General features: G+C 36.5%; 2 protein-coding genes across 2 annotated transcripts in view; one reads left to right on the top strand and one right to left on the bottom strand.

Moving 5' to 3' along the window:
* LOC129242910 (uncharacterized) overlaps positions 1 to 16,591 on the bottom strand; it is a 31,461-nt gene extending 14,870 nt beyond the window's left edge. The window contains exon 1 of the mRNA XM_054879835.1: positions 16,262 to 16,591. The gene's annotated coding sequence lies outside the window, so the exon portion shown is untranslated. The remainder of the gene's footprint in view (positions 1 to 16,261) is intronic.
* A 1,931-nt stretch (positions 16,592 to 18,522) lies between these two features.
* LOC129240177 (protein scylla) lies at positions 18,523 to 24,536 on the top strand. The gene is made up of 2 exons (XM_054875777.1): positions 18,523 to 19,407; positions 20,812 to 24,536. The coding sequence occupies exons 1-2, from the start codon at positions 19,332 to 19,334 to the stop codon at positions 21,750 to 21,752; spliced, it is 1,017 nt and encodes a 338-aa protein (XP_054731752.1). The 5' UTR covers positions 18,523 to 19,331; the 3' UTR covers positions 21,753 to 24,536.
* The last annotated feature ends 1,607 nt before the right edge of the window (positions 24,537 to 26,143 follow it).

Raw genomic sequence — 26,143 nt, 5'->3', positions numbered from 1 at the left:
TTCCAAGCCGAGAACTTGTGCAATTGACGTGATAACGCGGGTGGGATTCATGATGTGCTTCTCTCCTTCAAAATTCATCGCCTTTGCAGGCAGCCAGCCTTTGCAGGCCAAGGCCTTCAGCTCTGAAGGGAAAAAGAGGTATTCGATCTTCGATATTCTTTCATGAAAGCCAAAAACCAGGAATGAATGTCGAAAATCCCTACAATATCAGCTGCGAAAGCAAAATGTATGAAAAAAGTCTTAGGTGTTTGGTGGAGATGATGAAATCACTGAACAGTCAACATCATTTATGGCACTGTTTTATGAATTTCGTCAGATTTTGCATTTCACAGCTAATTGAAAGTAAGCCCATATTACAGCCCAGTGCTACGTATGTGTGTATGTATACCTACAAAGCAATTAGAAAACTCTTGCAATCTAAACTAACATAGACTTCGTAAAACGACTGGATACTCTTCTTTCTTTGCGACAACGACGTCGACCTACTGGCGACACGTCACTCAAATCTTCATGCGATTGTTGTGCTAAAAAATACAAAAACCTTCAAGAAAACAAAACACAAAATGAAACCAATAATCAGATCGTATTTCGTCAGCATATTAAATCTTGCTGAGCAACGGACAAATATTAGAGCCCAACAAGAACTAAGGGGAAATAAAAAGAAAAACAGTAAAAAAGAGCAAAAACTCAGGCGATTGATAGCTGCTACATGCACATATACATACATATATACGTACCTACACAATGCAAGTCAGGTAGAAAGCACACACACACACTCATGTGCGCATACATTTGCACGTACACACACGGGTAGGCAAGCACTTTGAGTATCAATTTGACCGCCAGTCAGCTTTTAAGTTGGTCCGTTCAGGCAATCGATCGTGTCTGCCTGCCTGGATAAACACTGTGCGACCTAGCAACAGCAGCACCGCAAAAAGAGCTGAGCTGAGCTGAGCTGAGCTGTGTTGTGTTGTGTTGTGCGGTGTTGCACATGCAGCTTACTCTAGAATATTCCCTGCTGATCTGATGAAATCGTATAATTCGATAATCAAAATGCGAAATATCGCGTCAGGCCATGACAGCAGACCCAACAAAGAGATTGATTTCTGGATTGATAAGTGTGCGATCAGCGGTGGTAATTCAGTACATGAATTTGTAGGTATCAAGTGTATGTATGTATGTATATATGTACAAATGAGGCTATGTTGCAAGTGCAAAAGCAAAACAAACGACAAACGACAAAAGGAAAGGGAAAAAGAAAGAAAAGAACACGAACAGGAACCTGTGCCAGAAATCCGACGCAAGTCATGCACAAACATGCACCATTTTTTTCAAAGGGGTTGCTTGCTACGTCCCTACACCACTTGCGAGTCAGTCAGTGCGGTTTGGTGGCCATAATTTCAGCATTCTCCGCCACCAAGCTGAGCTGGCGAGGGGTCGAATGAGGGAGACATTTGTATTCTTCATTGTCATCCTGCTTAGCTCAGCTGGAACTGGTTTCATACTCTACGAGTACACTTACTTACTTGAAGACATACATATGCAGATACATATGTACCTAGATACATACATATGTACACCCATACATATGTACATACATACGTACATATGTTTGTGCTTATGGCTGTATGCAAAGACGAAGGTGAAGACGTTGTAGGAGGGCAACCAAGAGGTATGAGCAGCAGAAAAAGTCGTGAACAAATAAATATGAGCCGAGACACAAAGCACTAACAACAACTACAAGACTGGCAATAGTAATAAAAGTAAAAATAAAAAAATAAAAAGCAAAAAGCAAAAAACGTAAGAAGTAGTGCTGAAGTGCAGGCAGAAATTTGAACAGGCGCACACTTGAGTATATACTTTCATTGCTACGTACATATGTATGTATGCATTTATTATATATGAATTTCTACATAGCTTCATACATACATACATATGTATGTATGTATGCTTGTAGCACTGAGCCATATCGACCTAAAGATACTCATATTCTCCAAATACTCGTAAAAACCATATGGAAGTATATTTGTATATCACGTTGCCTCTATGCGCATATGTACGTATGTATGTATGTCCGCTTTTGTTGGTCATATGAAAAACATATGATTACCACAAGCTGAGTTACGCCGCGCTCGGTTCCAAGCGTCCCTTGGTAGTCGGAGTCAAGTTACAGGGTGCCAACAAAAGAGAAAGAAAAACAAGAAAAAAAAAACAGAATTGTAAAACAACAATCTTTAGTGATAATAAAAAGTTGAAAAAGGAAACCAAGTTAAAGAGTAGAGTGTAATAGAGGGCAGTGCAGAAGAAGCCGTGGTGGCACAAGCCCTGCTTCCCCAGCTCTATAGCTTTATGGGCAAATAAAAATAACGTATGTATGTACTTATGTATCTAAGTTTGTATGTTTGTATGTATATGGAAAATGTCAGCTTATCAATACTTGAATTTACATGCATACAAATGCGTTTAGAGCCGTCAGTAGTGGTAGTAATATAGTTTGCACTATTTACATGTATTGAGGATCTTCACTGCATACCTACATAGATATCTACATATATCTATGTATGTGTGTAATATATATTTATGCATGTATGTATATATGTACTAAATTTATAAATAACCTAAACACGAAATGCCTGTATTAGTAGATCATCTCGTTGAAATTTCACAATTCTTTGAAAAAGGAAAAATCACAAGGCATCAATCGTGAAGATACTCGTATGAATAAAACATATGTACATATGTACATACATACATATATATCTGCAATTATTGAAGCAAATATCTACATAAGGGCATGCACCACAGAATGCACTTCTTGTCTCACTGCATTTGGCTAAATTCACTTAATAAATCTCGAATCAGAAATTCTGCTAAGCCTATGCCCGGAACTGAACATTAAAAATTCAATTTAAAAAGAGGTTATAAAACTGCAAAATATTTATTATATTTATTATAAATAATTATAAGAGAAAAAACCGTTAAAACAGCAGATCATGCACTGGCTGCCTATACAAAAATCATGGATTTTGCCCTATACAAAAAAAGAAAAAAACATAGGCAGTAAATGAGGAAAAGAACTCCTAGATTTTGCCCATGTCTATCATGAGGACGAATTTCCGTCCAAGAATTCAGTAAAGGCGCTGGTCATTCCCTGTGGCCGGCTCCGGTGCCTGGGGACCGTCGTTTTACTTTTTGGGACTGACGATATTAAAATTAAAAGATAAATGTAACCAGAATGAATGTAGTCAAATATAATTTTCATGAGTTTTAATGAAGAACAAAAGCCTAGGATTTACAAAAGCAGCAACATGTAACAACTCTTTTGTAAAATTTTCGGCTTTCTTAGACCCAAATAATCATAAATTTTCATCATAAAGGGGGAGCTTTATGGACGTCTTCTTTTTCTTTTTTTAAATTATGAGCAATTTTTCCTTCCCGAAGTGAAATTTGTTCATCTACTCGCTGTGTTAGCCTATTTACCAATTTTCTCCGAAATGCCATAACTGATAGTTTTTGTCCGGTTACTTCTTGAAAGAGAAACAAGGAATTGATCGCTGACAATTTTACATTATCGCATACATAGAGATCGACCTTTTTCTGCCGTCCGAGGGAAAAGGTCAGTAATATCGGGCCGCGCTCAATCTGTTAAATAACCACCGTATTCACCTAATATGTCAAGTTAACTCTTTTCCCTCTCCAAAACTCAAATTAATACTATCATAGAAGGCACCCGTTTAGTCAGTAAAGGCAGTCAATAGAAGACTTAAGAAAACAACGTTGTGTTCCTCGATACCATGTAAAGGTTGCCTATGGAAGATACGGCGGCCGCCGTAGCCGAATGGGTTGGTTCGTGACTACCATTCGGAATTCATAGAGAGAACGTAGGTTCGAATCTCGGTGAAACACCAAAATTGGCAGGCAATGGCAAACAAAAGCTCCTCATAAAAAATACCTGTCGTTCGGAGTCGGCTTCAACTGTAGATCCCTCCATTTGTGGAACAACGTCTAGAGGAGGAGCTCGACCAAACACCCAAAAAGGGTGTACGCGCCAATTATATGTATATATATATATATATGGAAAATACTGAAAAAAATATCGTTCCCACGGCAGTCGGTTCTACGTAACCGGAGCGATCCGGATATGTAATACATATATTCGGCCATGGACTGTCACTCTAGCATCACTCTCTGTACATGTATGGGAAATGTTTTTGCTGCTACAACAACAATATCAATTATCATTGCACGATCACTCTGGAATAAACTGACGTCAGTTGGAAATTTCAAACGTTAAAGCTGCTCGCATTCATATATAGAATAGCTAAAAGGATCATTTTGGGAAACTTATTCAGCCTTAGGGGTGCCGTAGTCGTAACCATAACCATAGCCGCAACATTACAGCATTTGTCGATTAGTCATGCCGTAGCCATGACCAGCTGATATTGCAATAGAATGAGTGACCACACTTGCATTTTGTCATCGTTCATCTCTAATATTCAAATTTGTATCGCAAGCTCCACGCGTTATGTTTATGGGATTGGTAGATAGGAGCATATCTCTGCCTGGCGAACAAAGATACTGGGCTGCAGTCTTGAAAATTATCTGTCTGCTAGGAATTGGATATTTATGTGCAATCTTAAAATAATCAAGTTAACTGCCTATCTGTTAGAGAAGTTGATACCAATAAGGTCTCGGAGACACCACAGTTGCATTGTTCCAAAATTCATTTATCCTTCATCTCACCCTTGTGTGGAAAACCACACAAAATGAATCTTTTTTATACATTTAAAAAAAATTTTTTGAGCGATATTCATGAAATTTCTTGACATTTCCTGCCGCATAAATTTAGCACAAAAAACGCATTTATTGATTAAAAAATATTTTTTGATAAATAGATATTTAAAAAGTGACATTGCTTACCCTGGTGTGTGGTTTTCCACACATATGTTATTTCTATATAGTTTGCACTAGGAGCAGCATTTTTTGTCGTAAAACGTCCATGTCTTTTGATACGATTTGATGACGTTATGAGCAGACGTCAAAAAAGCTCTGCGGACAAATTTGCTCCAATTCGTGAAATATTCGACAAATGGTCTGAACTATTGGCTGATTATTTCAATCCATCTGAATGTGTTACTATTGACGAACAATTGCTTGGTTTTCGTGGTAGATTCCAGGTTTGGCAATATATGCCTGCTAAGCCTGAACGATATGGAATTAAATTTTGGCTATTAGTTTGCTCTAAAACTTGTTACGTTTGGAAAATCCAACCGTATTTGGGTAAGCCAGTTGGTGGTTTAGCTGAAAAAAATCAGGGTCAACGTGTAGTTTTGGATTTGGTTCGTGGATTGAAGGGGCATAACATAACAATGGACAACTTTTTTTCCTCTTATGAACTTGGTCGAAAATTGTTGTCACAACAGCTAACAATGGTCGGTACAATGCGAAAAAACAAAAGAAGCATCCCACCAAAACTTTTAGAATGCAAAAAAGTTCCGTTGTTCCAATCAACATTTGCATTCACCGAAAACACAACACTCCTATCATACATCAGCAGAAAAGACAATTGCGTAGTACTGCAAAGCACAATGCATGCTTCAAATGATGTAGAATCTGATGGAAAAAAGTTGCCAATAATCATTCAACATTATAATAAAACCAAAGGTTTGTTCTAATACTTTTTATTCTATAATAAAACAAAAGGCTCGTTTCGATGCTTTTTATTTTGATTTCATTAAACATTTTATGTTATAGGTGGCGTGGATACAGTTGACAAAATGTTGTCTTGTTACAGTTCTAAAAGAAAGACGAATCGATGGCCATTGGCGGTTTTCGCAAATATGATCGACATCTTAGCTTTAAACGCTTTGATTATATTCAAAGATGTGAAACCAAATTGGCAAACAAACAAACCAACAATGCGACGAGTTTTCTTGCGTGAGCTTGGAATATCTTTTGCAAAATCATACATTACAATGAGAAAAGGCGTGCCACGAAACGAATCAGCGGCGTCTTTGCTTTCTGTTATTAGCAACAATTCACTAAATGAATCAGTCGGGGAGCACAGTAGCTCAAAAGCCTATTCCACATCTTCACTGTTCCGTGAACCTTCAGAATCTCGGGAGAGCTCATCACGATCATTCAACATTCCTCCAAAAAGATCCAAAAGTGTTCCTCCGAATATCGAAGGAAAAGCTAGATGTCACATTTGTTATAGCGAGAAGTCGAAAACTAAGAACTATGTCGTTTGATATACATACATGTGCTGTTTTTGCCAAAAAGGTGTATGTAAGCGTACTCATAACCGAAGTGTTTGTGTAAAATGTATTGAAGATAGATTTATTTGATGTAACAGATAACAAAATATAAAAATAAATATGTTATTGATGATAAATCTTGATTTTGACTACAATTAAATTATGCTCCTACTGTAAAATACGTAAACATACCATATGTGTGAAAAACCACACACGAGGGTATACAATGTAAGTTTATTTAAGGGTGAGATGAAGGTTATCTAACATCAACTAGATTATTTTTCATTAACGCTGTGGGAGTGTGGAACTCATTACGAGACACTGTGAAGACTGGAGCTAAGAGATTAACTACAATTCTATGATTACTTGAAAAGTATTTGATTGCATCGAATTAGGCATTAAAAGTGTACAAAATTTATAAAAACTTGAAAAATTTTCAAAATTTTTTAATCAAAATTAAAAAAATGGGTACGCAGATTCATAGTCCATTTAATTTTAGTACAAGTACAGGTTTGAAGTTGATAATTTTGATAATTTGTTGATTTCTTATATGGAGGACATGCGTCAAACTGCACCTAATTCTGAGAAAACTTTCTGATTACAAGAATCAAAGTTTTGTTAAAAATTTGCCCAATTTTTCTACTTTTTGTATAAGAAAAAAAAAAAGTCAAGTATTTCACTGCTGCTTACAGTTACGGGAACAAACCAAAATTCAAGTGATACATATGGCTATGGCTTAGGGAGCAGCGTTCTGGTGCGGCACCTATATTCGTTTACAGTGATGCCCATTTGTTTGATCAGAACAGCTGATTGCTATGATTATGGTTATGGCTAAGGTATGGCACCACTAATTGCAGCTTTACTTTAATTCGTTTATTTTTTATTTATTCATTCATTTATCAGAAATTCAATTAAGAATAATTATATTACATTGCGAAAGGCTTTAGTAGCTAAGGATATCGGCCTATATTGAGCCTTATTTCGGAACTAGTTTCCTTTTATTCTCCATTACTACTGTCCCTTTTCGACTTACTGCCTTTAGAATATCTTTAGCTAAGCCTGAAACGAGCCACTTACGCTTATCAAGCGTTTCATGTGCGTATACACACACATCTACACAGGCTTAAATAAAAAAATAAATAAATAATTGGCGCGTACACTTCTGTTAGGTGTTTGGCCGAGCTCCTCCTCCTATTTGTGGTGTGCGTCTTGATGTTGTTCCACAAATGGAGGACCTACAGTTTCAAGCCGACTCCGAACGGCAGATATTTTTATGAGGAACTTTTTCATGGCAGAAATACACTCGGAGGTTTACCATTGCCTGCCGAGGGGCAGGCTTACTTCAATAAATTTGGCTACAAGCATACAAAAAATAAGAAAACAAGCTATGCGGGAGGCGTTTGAAATCTTAAAAACTGGATACGAGTTTCGCTGCGCTTGCTGAATCGATGAATGTTGTGAAAACGCGCAAGAGGCGGGCGGGTGGACAGCGGGTAGGCATATATTGAAGACAAAAACAGCTGAGCAAGGCAGTAAAAACTGTGATAAATATAGAGTGCACGGTAATTGAGTGTAATTTCTAGAGATGGAGTAAAACATGCAACAACAACTAACCATATAAATACGCAGGTACTATTTTCGGAACCCAAATGATGGCAACGTTACTCAAATGAGCTACAGATAGAGAGCGAAAGAAAGAGAGCACGATAAAGAGAGTTGGCATGACTAAGCATTGAGTGCGAGTGTAAGTTTTATTTCACACATTTAAGAGAATCCTTTGAGCGACTCCAACACTGTTGAGCCGGAAATCTCTTCAGTTTCAGTAATGAGCAGCTGAGTAACTTCTTGCCGCATATTCATTGCGGAGCGTATTGAACGGTTATATGTCCCGTGCAGTTGAGTATATTTTCACTGAGTCAAAGTGCTTGCCGTAATGGAGTGTTACGAAGAGAGAAGGCAGAAAACGGCAATTCAATACTCAGCCGTGCACATCGAATTTGTACTGGAAGAGGAAAATCCGGAATTATTTGAATAAATATAGTTTCGGCATAATTTCAGTGGTTTGTGTGCAAAATTATTGTACAAATATTTTATTTACACATTTTAGGCGGCACTGCAATGCAATTCTTGGTTGTTCAGCTGTAAATGCAGCTGCTTTGTGTGACAAAAAATTGCGTACGAAAATTGTTTTATTGTCAGCACTCTTGGTTGTGATAAATTATTCACAATTTTCGTGGAATTCATAAATATTTTATATGAATTTAATGTTTGAAGTATTTTAGCACTAGCATAGTACTAGAATTTCTAGATTTTTCTTACGTTTAAGACTCTACGGAGTCTTTTTTCAGCAGTGAGCGCTCGTAGCTGCACTTTTCTGGACCATTTTTGCTCTTAGCTCTCGTTGCACTTTTGCAGCTGATCGTTTGTATGTATATGTATGCATGCACATGCATATATACAGCCAAGCATATGTTTAGGCAACAACAAAAACGCAACCGGCTGACTGAACGAGTGCAGAAAGCGACTGCCGCGACTTGTTTTGTATCTGGCCGATAAAAAAATGAAATGAAATAAAACTGCCCCAAGAAGCCGGTTGCAGTGCAGTTGCCCGTACATACTAAACTCATGTGTGTGTGTGCATTTAACGTGTTATATGCAAGTTTTTATAAATATCATCACGTCATGTAAATTTATAGCCTTACATGTGCCTACACACACATACATACACATATATGCTTAACACAATTTGTTTAGTCAAAGCGACTAAATTAATGAATTTGAACAAACTTACAAACAGACCTGTCAAATTCTAGTACTGCTTTAGAGGGCGCAAACAGATTGAAATAACGGGTGGGATACCACAGGGCTTGGTTCTCGGACCATTGCTGTGAAATGTAATGCACTACGTGTTTAGGATTCCAGGGGGAACAGAGATAATTGGCTTCGCCGAAAGCATTGCGGTTGTGGTGACGGCTAGAAATTGCGGCGATATCTGCAACAACGCGATCACTGCAGTCCTGAGCGTGCAATCTTGGCTAGCGCAATATAACTTAGAATTAGTGCAACAGAAGAACAGAAGACCGAGGCCGAAAAAAGTCAGAAGAGGTCACTTTTGGAATTGGGAACTTCAATGCATTAACCGTTTTCGCAGTCAAATTCCTGAAAATAATGACTTTTAAAAAGTACCTCGAGTACGCTAATAAAAAAGGATCCACCACTGTGGCAGTGCTGCTTAGTGCTGCCAAAAGCTCCTGGCTAAGGTCGTAAAAAGCCAAATTGTATATGGTGTACCTTTTTGGGCGTACAAAACGCAATACACATCATAATTTCGAAGACTACAGCCTGCTTACCGGCTGCGCGCACTACGTGTATGAAGCTGCTCAAACACAGAGTCCTATAAGCACGCCTACTCGGGCGGCGTTACGAGAAAACTGCATCGATGAGTGGCAAGCAAAATGGGACAACTAAACAAAGGGCCACTGGACACACAAATACATTCCCAAATTGGGCACAAAAGACTATGAGCTCGAAGTGCAAGCCTCCAAAAAATCGAATTTCCAACCAAAAGCTTTGGCTAACGAGGCCATATAGAGAAATGGACTTTTACCTAATCCAGTTCATGAGCAGACATATCCGTTTCAGAGCATATTTACACAGGTTTAACCACGACGTCAATCCTTATTGCAATTACTGCGTCGAAAATGTTATAGAGGAGGTTCACCATATATTTTACACCTGGTCGCGCTTCTGTTCTATGAAAAAAATAATCCATACAGCCTTTTGAGAACCTTCCTCGGTGGAAATTTCCGTGCAACATATGCTGCAATCGAAGGAAATGGAGGAATGTGGCATGCAAATTAGGGGACGAGTCTATGAAAGAGATGAGACATCTGGAAAGACTGACACTCAGCGTTCCCGCGACAGTAGGTTCTAAGTTGCGGGAAGTAGCCGAATTTATATCCGACCGAGATCTGTCAATCCAGCAGTATTATCCATGCATAAGTGGGAAATATTTATGCTAATAAAATAACAACAACTGAGACACAGTAGCGACGGTTAATCGCCCGCCCTCTCCTCGATGTATAAGTAATACTTGACGGTAGTCCCGCGGCGAGGGGTGATGGAAATAAACAGGCTTAGCCTTCTTTCAGAAGGCCACTTGAGGGTAGCGCGCTACAATAACGCCTATAAACAAAACAAAAAACACGTCAGAGGTTCTTCAAGGCAGCACTACAGCCTCATGCAAATGTGACGCAAGAACTTTGGCATCACTTCTTTTGCTGTTATTTTAAGCCGAACTCTATTTATTAACTTTATTTCCCTTTTCCCAACCATCTTCGCCCAAAACTTCACTCAACTTCCAAATCTTTGTTTAATTACTGCACAGACCCCCCGGCCGCCGCTTTTCACCTCTTCGAACTACATTGCCAGCTACTTTGTTTTTCCATTTGTGACCATCTGATATTAAAATGTACCTTAATTCTCTTTAATACTCGTACGTATGTTTGTACATATGCATGTGTGTGTGTGTGTTTGTTTACGCTGACTCTAACTCCCTGATTGACTCCGGTTCTGCCACTTCAACCCTCTTGTTGTGCCCCCCTACATTTGTTATTTACTTCTATTTTATTTCTTTTATTTGTTGCTTTGTGGCAACGGAAAATTTTCAGAAAATTTCATTGCCTGTGAGCGTCAACTGTTTGCCGGTTCTACAGCATATTCTACATACATAGAGACATACATACATATGTGTGTATGCACATATATAAGGGGTACTTATGTGCAAAGCTACATACATATGGCTCACCGGTCTTACCTATCCATCTAGCAGAGACCGTTTCACTTCACTTCGGTGCGCCGTGTTGCATGGACTTGCCGCTGACATGCGTTTGCACGCACACATTCATACATACATACGTCAGTGTTTATGTGATTCTTGCGCTTGCATTTGGATGTGCCGATATTCTAGAAAGCACGATTTTAGGATCTAGTGTTTGTTTAAAAACAGTTAGGCATACATATACCTATGTATGTGTGTCCCTGTATGTCACAAAATCCGTATAAAAGAGGAATTCATTACATTTCTTTAAAAAGTGTTTACTAAGGGAAAAAAGTTTTGCAATTAATACCTCCTCCTAAAATTGGTGAAATTTACTTCTAAGTTTGGTGAATTTAACTGCATCAAGAATAGGAATTGCAGAAATATTTTACTAAAAATTGGAGACTGAGAAACACTAAGTCTTTATTTGCAATTGTTTTCAAGAATTTACCAAATCGAGTTCGATCCTTTCAGTGCTGCCTGGCTCCTCTTTTATGCCTGCTGGTAATCTGTCTTCTATGCCTGAGATTACTTCATGAGAAATCGTGTTAACTTTCCTTTGCAACTCAAGAGCCTCAGAATAAATCTCGTAAGAAATGCCCCATTAGTGCGTTTACTTACAGAACTCAATAAGATTTCGAAAGCTATTTTGCTGCACTTTTTTCTGCCCAGGAATGTGTTTTCTAAAGTACTGAATTCAATTTTTTTTTGTTTTCTGCACTTTAGTCCAAAGTTATCGTTTTAATCAGTAAAACCTTTGTGGTTTATTGACTTTTTTGAAGCAAATAAATAAGAAATTAATAAATAAAATAATTAATTAATAAATATAAAAAATTAAGAAAAAAATACTTATTTATTTATTTATTAATTTAATAGTCCAAAAAGTTCCATATTTCTTACGGACTATGAAAAACAGATTAATGCCAAATAACTGAATCAAAAAGAAATTAAATTTATAATTTACTAGTTTCATTATAATGAATGAAAGAAAAGGTGGAATTTCTATAACTTGCAGAGAAGGAATATTAGATAATAATAAGAGTTTAATTCAACAATTCATTTAGCAACAATTTGAAGTGGTTCTTTGTTGAAGAAAAATCTAAGCCAATATGATGTGAAAGCGAATTATATATATTTTGTATACTGTAAGGAACTACTCTTAAAAATTAGTAGACTTTGGTTAAGTGATTTGCTTTGTTGATAGGAATAATTGCTTCAATCTGGAAAAGGAAAAAAATATTTTTGAAAAATTTGTATCCCAATTCCTGATTTCCTGATAAATCTTCCGCAGCCTGTGTAGATACAACGAAGAGCTAAAAAATGTCATCCATTTGCTACATTGAGATAATTCACAATACCGCTAGGGGAAAATATTATACAAAATCAGCAGGATTCTTCAGCAACTTCAAATTTGCCCCTCATTATACTACAATTGAAGAAGCTATAAAACTGTATACCATTTTTTTTTTTAAATTCTAATTTAAAAAAATAGTGTGAAAGGAAAAAATTACAAAAAATCAAATTGCACCTTTTTATACTAAAATTGAGCTTAAAATAAGCTATAGAACCAAATTGTTTTCAAGATTTTCTATCAAAAAACCGTTTTTCTAGAAATTCTATTTAAAAAAGGTTTGTGGAATTTTTCTGATTTTAAATTTGGACTTATACGGCTTTTGTTGAACAATGAGATTTAAAAAAAAAGTTATGAAGATTAAAAAAAAAAACAGAAAAGTAGTCACGGAAAAACAAAAAAATATTCGTGCATTTGTTACATGCAGACATTTCGTAACACCGTCAGGCGAAATACTCGTAGTTCTAAAGAGACGGCGGGATTATCCAGTAACTTAAGCTTACATCTTTTTATAAAGGGTGGTTAAGTTTTAAGGGCCGGTGTTGATTTTGAATAAAATACAATTTTTTTTAAGAAATTTTTGTCATTTCTCTTTATTATGATAATATTGGTATGGCTCAATTACACATAGAATAGAATATCGGCCAAATAGCCACCGCGGCCTCGGCGGCATACCTCCATCCGATGGTCCAAATTTTCGACGACGCTGAGGCATAATTGAGGTTCTATGCCGTTAATGTGCCGAATTATCTCATCCTTTAGCTCATGAATTGTTGCTGGCTTATCGACGTACACCTTTTCTTTCAAATAACCCCAAGCAAAGAAATCCAGCGGTGTCGTTGACGTTTAGGTGTAGTTCACATTCAACATCGACCCTTGAAATTTAACCACCCTCTACTAAAATTGAGCTTATAATAAGCTAAAAAACTACGTACCAAATTATTTTTCGTGAAATTCTTATTAAAAACCGTGGAATTGTGAGAGAGAAAAGATTTGGCGAATTTTTCTAAATTTTGAATAAATTTTGAAATTTGCATTGTTTCCGCTTTAGTTGGACAACGTGCCTTAATTAAAAAAATATGAAAATAAAAAAAAAAAAAACGAGAAAAAGAGTCAAGAACAAAAAAAAAATCGAGCATTTGTTACATGCAGAAAATTCGTAATACCGCCAGGGGAAAAAGTTATAGGAAATCAACTTCAAACTTGCCCCTTATTACACTAAAATTTAAGAAGCTATAAAATTGCATACCAATTTTTTTCTTGCAATTCTAATTTAAAAAAATAGTCTGAAAAAAATTGTGGAATTTTCCTAATTTTTGTATTAAGTTTGAAATTTGGATTCATACTTTTCATAGGAGAATGAGCTTTACTTTCATAAATTTTTTTTTTTTAATATGAATATTAAATAAAATTAATTACCTTAAAAAAAAATTAACATTACAAAAAAAAAATGAAGTTTAAAAAAAGCAAGAAAAGTATTCAAAAGTCGTCAAGTGGCTATCGTTTGTCGCCGGCTGTACATAGCAGAATATTCTAAACTAGGTTTTCAGTTGCTGATGTTATTAGTTGCAAGCTTTACGGATTGGTCGACTTAATATTAGCTTGGAGAAAAACAAATGCATTATTTTTACGTAAAATTTTTGCGCAAATGGCTTAAAACTATTTTGTGGCCAAACTTCAGCGTCGAGTGTTTGCACACATTCGTATAATGGATACTAAATACCTCGATTTATACAAAAAAAACGAAGATATTTGATTGCGAAAACTAGGTTTCGAAAATTCGCATCAGTCAGCACAAGAAAGGTGGTAAGAGTGTAAAAGTGGTAAGAAAAATATTGCTCTAGTGCAAAATATTAGATGAAGGAAAAAGTTTTCAAAATTTCTCTTACACCAAACCCTTTCTTTTAAACCGTGAATGATTTGCAAGCGGCTATTTAACCTTACACTTAAATCAGTGCTACCCCGTCTAATCACGCGCCTCACACACTACAAATTGAAAAGTATACTTGATTTTTTTATTTCAAACAATTGAGTGTAAATTAAGGGAAATATTGCATTATTTCTCTTTAACCATTTATGAAAGTTCTGTTAGTGAGGTGGTGTGACAGGAATACGTCGAGTTGGCAAAGTTGCAGGCGTGCATAGGCTATTAGATGAATGTTTAGTGATCCAGGGCATGTTGGTGATATTACGATTCACGAAAAATTCCTATTTCATATTTACTGAAACTAATTTGCTAAAATTATCATCTAATTTATAGTGACTCTCCTACTGACTTGGAAAGTGGCGCAGAAAATTGAAAAAAAATCGAGTATTAAAATTTTATTTCCTTTTATACCTTAGAAAAGTTTATTTACTTTATTAGTTAGTTAAACAATCACAATGAAACAGCAAATTTTAGATTTCATATTTGCACAACTGCTTTTAGGAAGTCTGCGTTATTGTTTAGGAGTGTACGTATGTATGTATGTTTTATGTGTATGTCCCAAGCAGCAAATATGTACGTGAGGCGACCTAAGCAAGAATTCAGATAAATAAACGCACGTGCATACATTTTACTCTATTATATTTTAGAAACAAAGTCAGTTGTGTTTATATTTCTTTTTTACGATTTTTACTCCCCAAATAAGATTTTGAGAAAAGAACTTTAACACTTTTACTGCTTATGTCGAGTATAACCCACATGACGAAATGCCAGTTTTTCGCATATTCTTAAATAGGAAGCTTAAGAATGATAAAAAAATGCATTTGTAATTGTAACTCATAAAAAAAATTAAAATTTAAAAATTAAAAACAAAATTTGCTTGTTTCTTCTTCTTCCTTCTGAGCACGACAGTCCTGGGTGGGCCACGTCTGCCGCAAAATAATTTTATTCATTTATGCGAAAAAACATTTACGCCTCTGTGCTAAGCTAAAATAACATATTTTTTCTTTCTTAAGGTTTATTGGCAAACAATTATATTTACAACGTAAACCTTTTATTTATTAAAAAAAAAATTATAAAAAACTGTGTGTTAGTTAAGAACACAACAACACTTTTTGTCCAGAAACCGCACAGGCCCATACTCGATATTTAGTTAAAATTTCATTCATTTCATATCATAAAAAGTTTACTCTGTTATCGACAAACGAGAAATGCTCAAGTAAACAAAACGAAACTAAATCAAATAGGTGCTGGGCTTTCTTGCAATATATTGCAAAATTCACAAACTTATTAAATATTCACAGTTTCTCGAAAAAAAACACAAAAAAAAAAAATTAATAAATAAAGAAAAAAAAATCTCTAATTCTTTGATTTTTCCTAATTGGTTTGGTTTTTCGGTGCTAGTGAGTAATTTTTGAGAAATTAGGTAATTCAACTTTAATTGGAAAACCTAGTTAAACAAACCTAGAAAACCTATAAAAATTCAAAAAAATAAAAAGAAAAAAAGTAAAACAAAAAATTCTCCGATTCTTTGATTATTCCCACTTGGGTTCGTTTTTCCGTGCTAGTGCACATTTTTTTCCGAAATCGGGCGTTTAAACTTAGTTCAACTAACACTGCAAACCTAACTCTTGGCGGTTATGGCACGTAACCGCTCATATTTTTTTGCAACTAAATATTTTGAACAGCTCAAAATTTCTTGCAATCGTACGCAAATCGCTTATGAACTTTAAAAGCAGCTCAGCAGAATTTGGTTGCGAAAAATCTTCAGCGTTCAATTTTTATTTAGTCTGCCAGGTAGTGGAGCAAAATAAATTGATTTTTATTAATTGCACTTGCAAAGATTACTGTGATTATCACAATTACTTTAGTGTTATGTTTTGTTTTTTTTTTTTTTTAATTTTTCATACTTGTAGTTTCAGTTTTTCGCTTTCACCCGCACTTTGCCTGCGAACCCGTTTCCACAGCGGCTTGATCTTGATATATTGGTTTCGCATCCTGTTTGTATTAACTTTCAACAGCAAACAAAATGCAAAATGAGGAATATATAGCCACAAAGCAAAAAACAGCAGAAACTGTATGAGTTCACAACGGCAGTACGGCAAAGTGAGAATATCGAGCTACAACACCAACAAGCGCTGAATTTTTATTTTATTAAAATATTTTTGTAAATAATTTTTCCAATTTTTCGCAACTTTTTCAGCTTTACATCGGCAGTCACAAGCGTACATATGTATATTTGTCCGTCCGCCAGTCCATACGTTCGATTCCCCGTCTGCTAGTTAGTCGTATCGTCGTTCGGCTAGCACACCAGCCGTGCGTCGTTCGTTCGTCCGTTTGCACTCATCCATTGCGCGGCTACAAAACGTCTAAAAAGATGACACTCTTTCCGGCTGTAAATATGGTAGGCACATAATAATGAAAAGTACATATGAGAACAGCAGTGGAAACAACTCTCGCTAATTGTAGGCCATCTGCGCTCTGCGAAGAGTCACGTAGACCACGTCAACAACAGCAGGAGAAGATTACAGTAGCCAGGCAAGAACACAGAACGCATGACTGGAAGAAAGCATATGTAGTCGTATATACGGCGAGAGTCGACCGGAGAGTCCCATGACAGGTAACCCCCAGCTGAGCCAGCAAGAGAGCGTATACAAGAACAACAATGTGACTGCAAAAAAAAAAAGTTGTAATGAAAGAAGTATATTGAAAAAGAAAAGTAAAAAGGTTGTAAAGTATAGAGAGCCACCAGGTTTCCCGAGCTGTAAGTGAGGATAAACAGCTGTTGAAGTGCGGCCGGTCGGTGGTATGAGTAGTAGCAATCTTTAACGAATGGGAGCGCGGTGCGCAGAGCAGGAGTTGGTGGAAAACTGTGTAATGTATGTGCATCTAGGCTCACCATGAAATAGCTGGATTATGCGCTAAAAAGCAGAGTTGGGGGTAGTAAAAGCAGTAGCCCCCTTCACCAATCATCCCACCACCCTTCATCAGTTAGCAACACCTGAGAAACATTTCTTCAATGTAAATGGCCACTCATTTGTCATTTCACACTCAAAACTATTTGCTATTTGCATGCTCTCTCTCACACTCCTGCCTTCAAATATAAACTAACTAATAATGCTCAGCACCCTCGCCTGCCCCACTTCATCGCCCGTGCGCTCACATACGATCGCTGAGCATTCGGCTATTGTAAAATTAAATTGTACTTTCATCATCCTTGCATCAGCACCCAACAAAACCAACAACAGCAACTATGACAATTGCTTGGGCCCCAACGTCAGCCGAAACGAAGAACAGCAACAATAATACACGTTGCCAACATTAATTGCATCAACAAATGCATTTGATCACAAACGGCCGCATAGATAGATAGAGTCTACCTGGTTTTCTTCCCTTTTCGACGCTCAGCTGTTGGAAGAGCGCACTCGAATTGCATGTACTTGTACATTTACATGGCAATACATATGTAAAATCACATACAGATGTATGAAGGTGTGTTAGGCACGTATATACGAGTGTGCATGTAATCATTAAAACGATTTATAAGACAATAGCACTGATTCTTTTATGCAAATTCTATATGCGAGTACTCACGAAAAGTAACAGCTATCGCAACAGCAACAACAGCAAACCTAAAACTCGACACAAATTAACAAATGAAGGGTGAGCGGAGAGCGGTGAAGTAGAGAAGATACTCAATACAAAAACTGGCTTCACACTAGAATTTAGTAAGCTCTCTTTTTAACCACATTGTTCGCATGAATAGTGAAGAGCAAAAAAAGCAATCAATCCCACCCCACAAATACTCATTCAGGGGGGTTAGAAAACCTTTGTTTGCATGCATGTGTTTGTGTATGTACTATATGCACAGGGAAGGCAACAAAAGAAGAGCGTTCGTTCGGCAAAAGGTGCGAGTGAGGCGAATGAGTTGCTCCGTGTTACAAAATGATATACATACATACATATCGATACTTGCTCATATGAAAACACTCATGCTTAGTGTGTACGTGCCTCCAATTATACATACGTACGAGTATATACTCAGGAGCCGTGGCCGGCCGCTAGCAGCGCAAGCAACAGCAGGCAAGCGGTGAGCGGTGAGTGTAGGCAAAATGTGAAAAAATCAACTCAGGAGCGCACAGCTATCGTATAAATAAGCGGCTCGTGCAGCCGGTTTGGCATAGTAGCTTCGAAACACTGCAAAGGTACACATCTGAAACGGAATAGTAACTGAAAAGAAGAAGCGAGTCAAATATTTACTTGTAGAAAGTGTGAAGAACGCGAGTTTCATTCAATGATAGATATACAAGCAAGCAAGCAGTAAAGTTTAGAAAGCAGATACAACAAAATTGTTTCAAGAAGAATTCTATCTATGCGAATAAGTTACGTTCTAGTACTTATTTTTTAGAAAAGCAGAAAGAACTCTGTAATTTTAACAAGAAAAAATTGCCATCTTAAGAAAAAGAAACATATTTTTTTTTAAAACAAGCTGAAACGGACCAACGCCATTTAAGTGATAATTTAACAATATAGAGTTAAAATAGAAAGCAGAATCAAGTGCTGTGATTTCAAACTACAAAAAGTTAATTTAATACATTTTTTAAATAACGGCATTGGAAAGTATACACTAATCTTTCAATGCAGCAGCAAGCAATTCAACAACTTAACACAAAACGGAAATTCAGCAAATTGTGATATAGCAAAGGCAGAGCGAAGTTAAAGCGGAGAAAAGAACTTTTTGAGAAAAAAGCGAGAATTTTGAAAATTCAAGAACTGAACGAAATCGTTCAAAAAAAGTGATATATACAACAACCAGTGTGATTTCGACTGAAAGTTTCCTCCTCAAAAGCAACAACAGTCGCCAGTCGAAATATTGGAAGAAAGGCCTGCGTGTGAAGTGTAAAGCAGCGCTACCACCGAAAGCAATTTTGTATAAAATATAATTCTGCAAAGCAAATCAGTTTTTTAAATATATTTTAAATGAAAATGGAAGTACTTGCGGTGCAACAACAATATCAGTCTAAATACAATATATACGGGTCCAGTAAAGTAAGAGGTAAGTTGTGAAAAAACGATGCTTTATTTCTTTTATATACACATAACATTAACTTGTTCGAGAAAATTCATCAGGGAAAAAATATTAAATATTTTAAACGTGAAATTTCTAGATTAAAATGAATTTTCTGGAACAAAAAATGCATAACAATTAAAGCCAAAATAAGGAAGTTATTTTTTAAATTATTAATTTAATAAAAATAAAAAAAATAAAATATTTCTCTGATATATTCTAATATGTATTACTATTTTTTACTTAACATTTTTTCCTTGCTATCACCAATGTAACTTTTTTTAACTTTTATGAAGGCACACTTGATTTTTCTTCATTCAATGTTTGAATATTTCACCTTTGCCATTTGAAATTTGACAACAGGGTATAGCAAACGTTCAAAATCCACAAATTGACACTTTTCCCATTAAACTAATTAATATCTAACCCTTGCAATTATGTTTTCGTAAACAATTTACACAATCTTTCGCTTTTGAACCAAAAAACCAAAAGGCAAAAAAAAAAAACAGCGAAGAATTATAACAAAAATCACAAACGCAGCATAAAAACGTATCTAATAGATACATACAATCGCCTCAAGTGGGTGCACAACAGTTCGCCGCCAATCAGCCATTCACCCCTTTCACTCGTGTCGGACGTTGCGTTACGCATACGAGCATTTTGTGCAAGTCGCCTGCTGCTGGCTCGCCTAGCCTCAGCTAGTGTGTATGTATGTTGAAACGTACCATTGTACAAGTAAACAAGCTACAACAACAATAAAGTGCACATAATAATAATCAACGTATTTTTAATTTTTACAATTTTTATTTTCCCAACGCTTGTTGTTACCAAGCGGCGTAGCAGAGCAAGCACATGTTCGTTAGGTCAGCACCGCTAGTGCTGTTTGCTGTTAGTGGTGGTAGTGGAGAGCGGGGTAATAGACAATTATGGTGAGCGAGCGAATGAGCGGACGAGCGACAGTCTCGGCGATGATGGTGATGTATGTAGATGGCGTTGGTGGTGGTAACGGTAACGTTGCTGCCACTGCTGTTTGCTACTTGCTATTGCCATGTTGTGTGTGTGTGGATTTGTGCGTTCACCCACTTTACTTGTGTTCATATAAATATGCTTTGTGCCTGTTGTTGTTGGTGCAGCAGATAAAGCTTGCCACAGCACACGAATATTCTAGAAATCTATTCACTTGCCTAAGGCTTTAGTGATTATTTAGCTTTTATTTTATTTATTTACTTTTCCAATCTATCTTTTATCTTCTCTTATTTTGGCTTAAAATTGTTAGTTGCAAAAGAAAATAAGATTGAGGGTATAAAAACGCTCATTGAAATTTTTTGCTCATCTCTATTGCCATTTAACTAATTTCGTATTTTTGTTGCTTTTCTTTTGCGTTTTCAATAGATTGGACCAGCACATTATCACCACTCTTACCGCTCTCGTCATGCGTCTGCATGGACACAGAGCCGGAGATGGCTGCAGCTCCGCAACCGACCGCCAGCATACCCATACCATATCTGCAAAATCAACAGAACTATCATATTAGCAACCAGAATGATAATAATAAGTATAACAGAAACAATAGCAACAACACAGTTAACAATAAAAATGTGAAAAACAGTATTATGCATCATAATAATAAGAAAACCAAACGCACAGCGAGCACTGAAGAATTGCTGGCGGTGCCTGAGGTGATGATTGCCCCACCGTCGTCGAAAGAAGTGAAGAAGATGCCAGCCAGCCGTGCAACATCGGCACCCACTCCCTTCATCACCACTCCAAATACAAACACTGCAACTCCGACTGTGGGCGGCAGCTACCTCACCACCCAGCATACACCTTCCCAGCATCCCTCAGCAAATCTCTTCAACTGTGATGATATCGATGCAGCAGCAGTGGATGATCTTTCATTGCGCCTGTTGGACGAGTTGCGTGCAGCCAAGCAGCGCCATCTCTCTTGCACCGAAGTCTCCCTACCCTGTGATCTCACGCTGCGCATTGCCGCGGAAATCATACGCGTTTCCGAGAAGGAGCCATGCGGTATACGCGGCTGTACCATCTACATCGAATTCGAGGATGAACCAAACAATTCGCGACGCATTGCCGAACTCAAATTGGATCCCGAAATGGTATCCACTTTCGAGATATACTTGACTTTGCGCCAGGATCATCGCGGCTGGACCTCATTGCTGCCACAATTCATGAAAAGTCTGGCACGCACAATTACCATCAGCCCAACATTCACAATCACAAAACACAAACTCTACTCTCCCGATCGCACCAGCTACAGTTTCACCAGCTGCAGCAATGGTGCGTCAGGAGCGATCTCAACACCAACATCGTGAATCGTAGAAAAACAAGACTGGGTGAAGAGACGTGCGATCTGTGTAATGGCTCAGTTCAATGAGTCGTTTGCAAGATCGGCGATAATAATGACTAAAGGTGTGCGAAGGCGAAGAAGGTGTGTGAAGTATGAATGTGGACGCTAAGGGCTGATGGCTGATGGCTTTATCAGCGTTCAGTGTAAACTGTGCGTAATAGATGTTCCAGTTAACGACGATCGTCAACGATCGAGGAGCACGATCATGAAGGAAGTGGTGTTAGAGAGAGAAGGAGAGAGTAGAACGAGCCGATTTAACGAACGACTTGCTTTAAGTATGACTGCTGCTCGAGACGAGATGACCTCGAAACGATGAAGATCGAAATTGAAATCGTGTAAGATGTTGAAGACGTGTTATTGAGTTAAGGATTTTTTTTATTATTGCATAATGCAAGGAATGTATTCGAAGCAACCCCACCTACATACAAGCATACATACATACAAACATACATACAAACATACATACATACATACATACATACATACATACATACATACATACATACATACACAAATACATACAAACATACATACAAACATACGTACAAGTCAAGCAAAAACCATTTGAAAACCTAATAGTTTCTAAACACACAGATGCAAATACACCTGAAACAATTTACTTACAGTATACGCGAGGCTTTCCCCGGCCTCCTTCCACGACATTTTTCGCTTTCACTTTCCTGTTCAGCTTATATTCTCATAAAACACACACAGAAACACAATCTGGACGCATACATATAACCGTATATACATACATACACACACACACATTCATACATACATACATACATACATAAGTATGTAGGTTTATCTCATGTAATGACGTATAAAGTATCTTTCAATTTAAACAAAAATGAACTCGTTAGATTTTAGAAACGCGCAGTACGCGCCCACGAATGATCTGCATATTTAAAACAAGAAAAAATTAATATTAATAATAATTACTAAAAATTTTAAAATTATATGTTTATGTTTATTTTTAATTTTAACAAATTTCTGTGAATGCAGTGAACGTTTCATAGCGTTTAAGTCAATTGTCCTGATGATTGATTAATTTTTTGAAATTCAAAAAATTGCAGTTAATGCGAGAAGTAGAAGAGCAGGAGGAGAAAATGCATGAAATTTTAAGATTTCTAGGGCCAAGGAGGCAGCACACGCGCACAGTTGCCAACCCCAGCATCAACACCACGACCACCACCACCACCCCCAATGCCACGCACACATGCCTACATATGCCGATACTCTTCCACAGTGTATATGTGTGCATGTGTGAGTGTGTGCAAAGGGGCATGGCTGGTCGATCGGCTGACGTGCGCTGCTGCCTCTGTGCGGCCAAAATCTCAAACTCATGAAAATGTGATAACACTTTAAGATGCTAAGATTTTTTTAAATTAAGATTACGAAGAAGTATAATAGGAGGAGGAAGAAGAAGAGTGGCAGTTAAAAGGCGAATTGCGAATCGCAATTAAGCAAGAAGACGAAAAAAGCAAAAACAAAACAAAAAACACAAAAAAATTTATGTTGATGTAGTTTGTGAGCAGAGAACTAAATTTTTGAAAAGAAATCGAGCAGCAAGCGAATGCAGAAAAAAGTAATTACTTTAAAAACCAAAACGTTTTTGGCGTACATTTTGTGAAAAAAATTGTAGAACCGTAAACAATTTAGTGTGAAGAGAGCAACATTTGCGTTGCTGACTAAAATTCGAAACTAAAAACAACATTTTTGAAGCATAAATTTGAAGCAAGAAATTAGTATTAACAAATTCAATGAATATATAAATTTACAGAAAATAAAAAACACAAAAAAAACATAAAAAACAAAACTTTCTAGTAATTAAATAAAAACTTAAGATTTCTCAATAAATTCAATTCCAAAAAATATTAGTATCTAATAATTTAAATAGCTCACACACATACATACGCATACATACCTAAAGAGGAAAAGCGAAAAGCAGAAAACATGAAATAGCCCTTTCAAAAATCCCAACTAAAAATATTTCGCAATAGCAACTAGCAATAACGGACATATTCAAATTTCAGTAAACAGTAAGAAACCAAAAAGAAAAAAATAAACATAAATATGTGGCACAAAACAGCAAAAGCAAAACATTAACATTTTAGCCAGAAACAAAAGCAAACACAATAGCAACAAAAACAAAGTAGCTTCAAAATCAAAAAAAAAAAAAAAACTTAAAAAGCAAATAGCCAGTCTAAGCATTGTAGCTGTTAGGTATGTGGCTGGTAAGTGTGCAAAGAACAACACCAACAACAACAACAGTAGCAACAGCGACAGTAAGATCTTATTTGGCAGTAACTATTTATTACAACTAAAGCAGCAAATGAATAATTGCGAGCAAAAAAAACAAAAAAGAAAGAAAGAAAAACAACAAAAACAAAAACAAACCTTGTGCATGTATTAATTTTTTATTATTACTACTATTACCATTATTATTATTATTACTATTACAAAGAATGATTGTATTAATGTTAAGTTTTTTCTAATTACAAATTATGCATTACAACAAAGCGCATATATGTATTTAAACTACAACAAAAACAAATCGTATAATCCAACACACTACATTTTTACGCGCGCTCAGTGCGATACATTTTTTCAAAAAAACAAAAACGCTAAAAAAACAAAAAAGAACTGAATGCAGCTAATGTTGCCAGATTAAAAGTAAAAAAAACCAACAAATACATCAAAAATCCACAAATAAAGTGAAAAAACATTTTTTTGTAAAAATAAATTTGCTGAGTTTTCAATTTTCACGACTTAAGGGGCACAGATGGGGGGATGTGGTGGGAAATCAAACGGGAATGCTTGGGAGTTTTGGGATCAGGTCTGGAAAAATGGAAATTATGGCATTCCGCTTGTTGTTGTAACTGCACACACCCCACACATAAGCGGGGAATGCTGCTGAGGTGACAGTTCTTGGCCGGATTGGCCGGAAATCCGAATCGTTTCGCTTATGTAGCACCGACTTCGTGAGTATTTGTCGCGTTCTGCGCCGGAAAGTTTTCTACGCCTGGTTGTTTGGAATTTTCTTGCTCTTGATCGATTTTTCTTTGGTGAGCAAAAATGCATGGAACTTGCAAAAGGATGCCAATTTCTATTTTGCAGATCGGATTTGAGTCAACACCTGGTTGATTGGTTGTTTTTCAGAAAGCAGGTGGTGCGTTTGGCGCATATTTCATGCACCAATTATTTATAAAAATGCAAAAAAATAAAGAAAAAAAGTGAATAAATTAAAAATATAAAAAGATCAATAAAAAAAAAATTAATAAAAAAATATACGACATACGCTGCACAGCTATTAGGGTAAAGTACTGTGCGCAAAAAGTAAGGTGAATTTGGTTGTAAAAGGAAAAATCTTTATTTATTCTTGTAAATCAATTTCATCCCCTTCAAAATAATCCCCTCTCGATGAAATACACTTATGCCAACGATTTTTCCAATCCCCGAAACATGCCAAATAGTCCATTTCCGGTATAGCCATCAGCACCTTCTTCGATTCAGCTTTTATCTCCTCAATCGACTCGAAACGCGTTCCCCGGAGTGGCCTCTTGAGTTTTGGGAATACCCAGAAGTCATACGGAGCCAAATCAGGCGAATACGGAGGTTGCGGAACGATATGCGTGGAATTTTTGGCGAAATGGTCACGAAGAACGAGTGCAGTGTGAGACGGTGGGTATATTCAGAAACGCATTATAAATGCGCAGTAATTGCAGCGCTGGCAACACTGCCAATGTGACAAGTGATGCAATTGATAGATTTGTTAACGATTTGCAAAAAGATTTGTTGCATTTATGAACGCGTTTTACACTAAAATGGAAGTATTATTGAGTTTAGTTGTTGACGATATATTTGAAGTAAAAAGTGATCGTTTTTTGCTAAATTAAAGAAAAAAAAGACGTGTAAAGCTAAAAGAAGATCACATATAGTAAGATGTTCATTAAAAAGAAAAAATCCCAAAAATAAATCTTTTTTTCCTAGTCGCTAATGCTTTTTTATTGTGATTGTAATTCATTACTTTTCCAATTTTCAAAAAAAAAAATCTTTTTTTGAAACAATTAGAAAATTTTCGCTGCGCGATTTGCCCGTCTGTTTTCAAATCTTTATTCACTTTTTTTTATTTCTTCCGCCACCGTATTCCACAAAACACTCTTTCCTCCTCCCTTAAGCAAATTCACTTTCCATGCTCAGTCGGACTCTGAGAAGCAACTTTACTTCCGATGTACTTAGATAATCGCTAAAATCAAGAAAAATGTAATAAAATATTGTTTTAATAACGTATATTTAATATATCTTTGCATTAAAAGCTAAAAAAATTAGTTTTATACTCACTTTTCATCA

This window comes from Anastrepha obliqua, chromosome 3 (genome assembly GCF_027943255.1).
Source record: "Anastrepha obliqua isolate idAnaObli1 chromosome 3, idAnaObli1_1.0, whole genome shotgun sequence".
Classification (NCBI taxonomy): domain Eukaryota; kingdom Metazoa; phylum Arthropoda; class Insecta; order Diptera; family Tephritidae; genus Anastrepha; species Anastrepha obliqua.
This window is presented reverse-complemented; position numbering and strand designations above follow the sequence as displayed.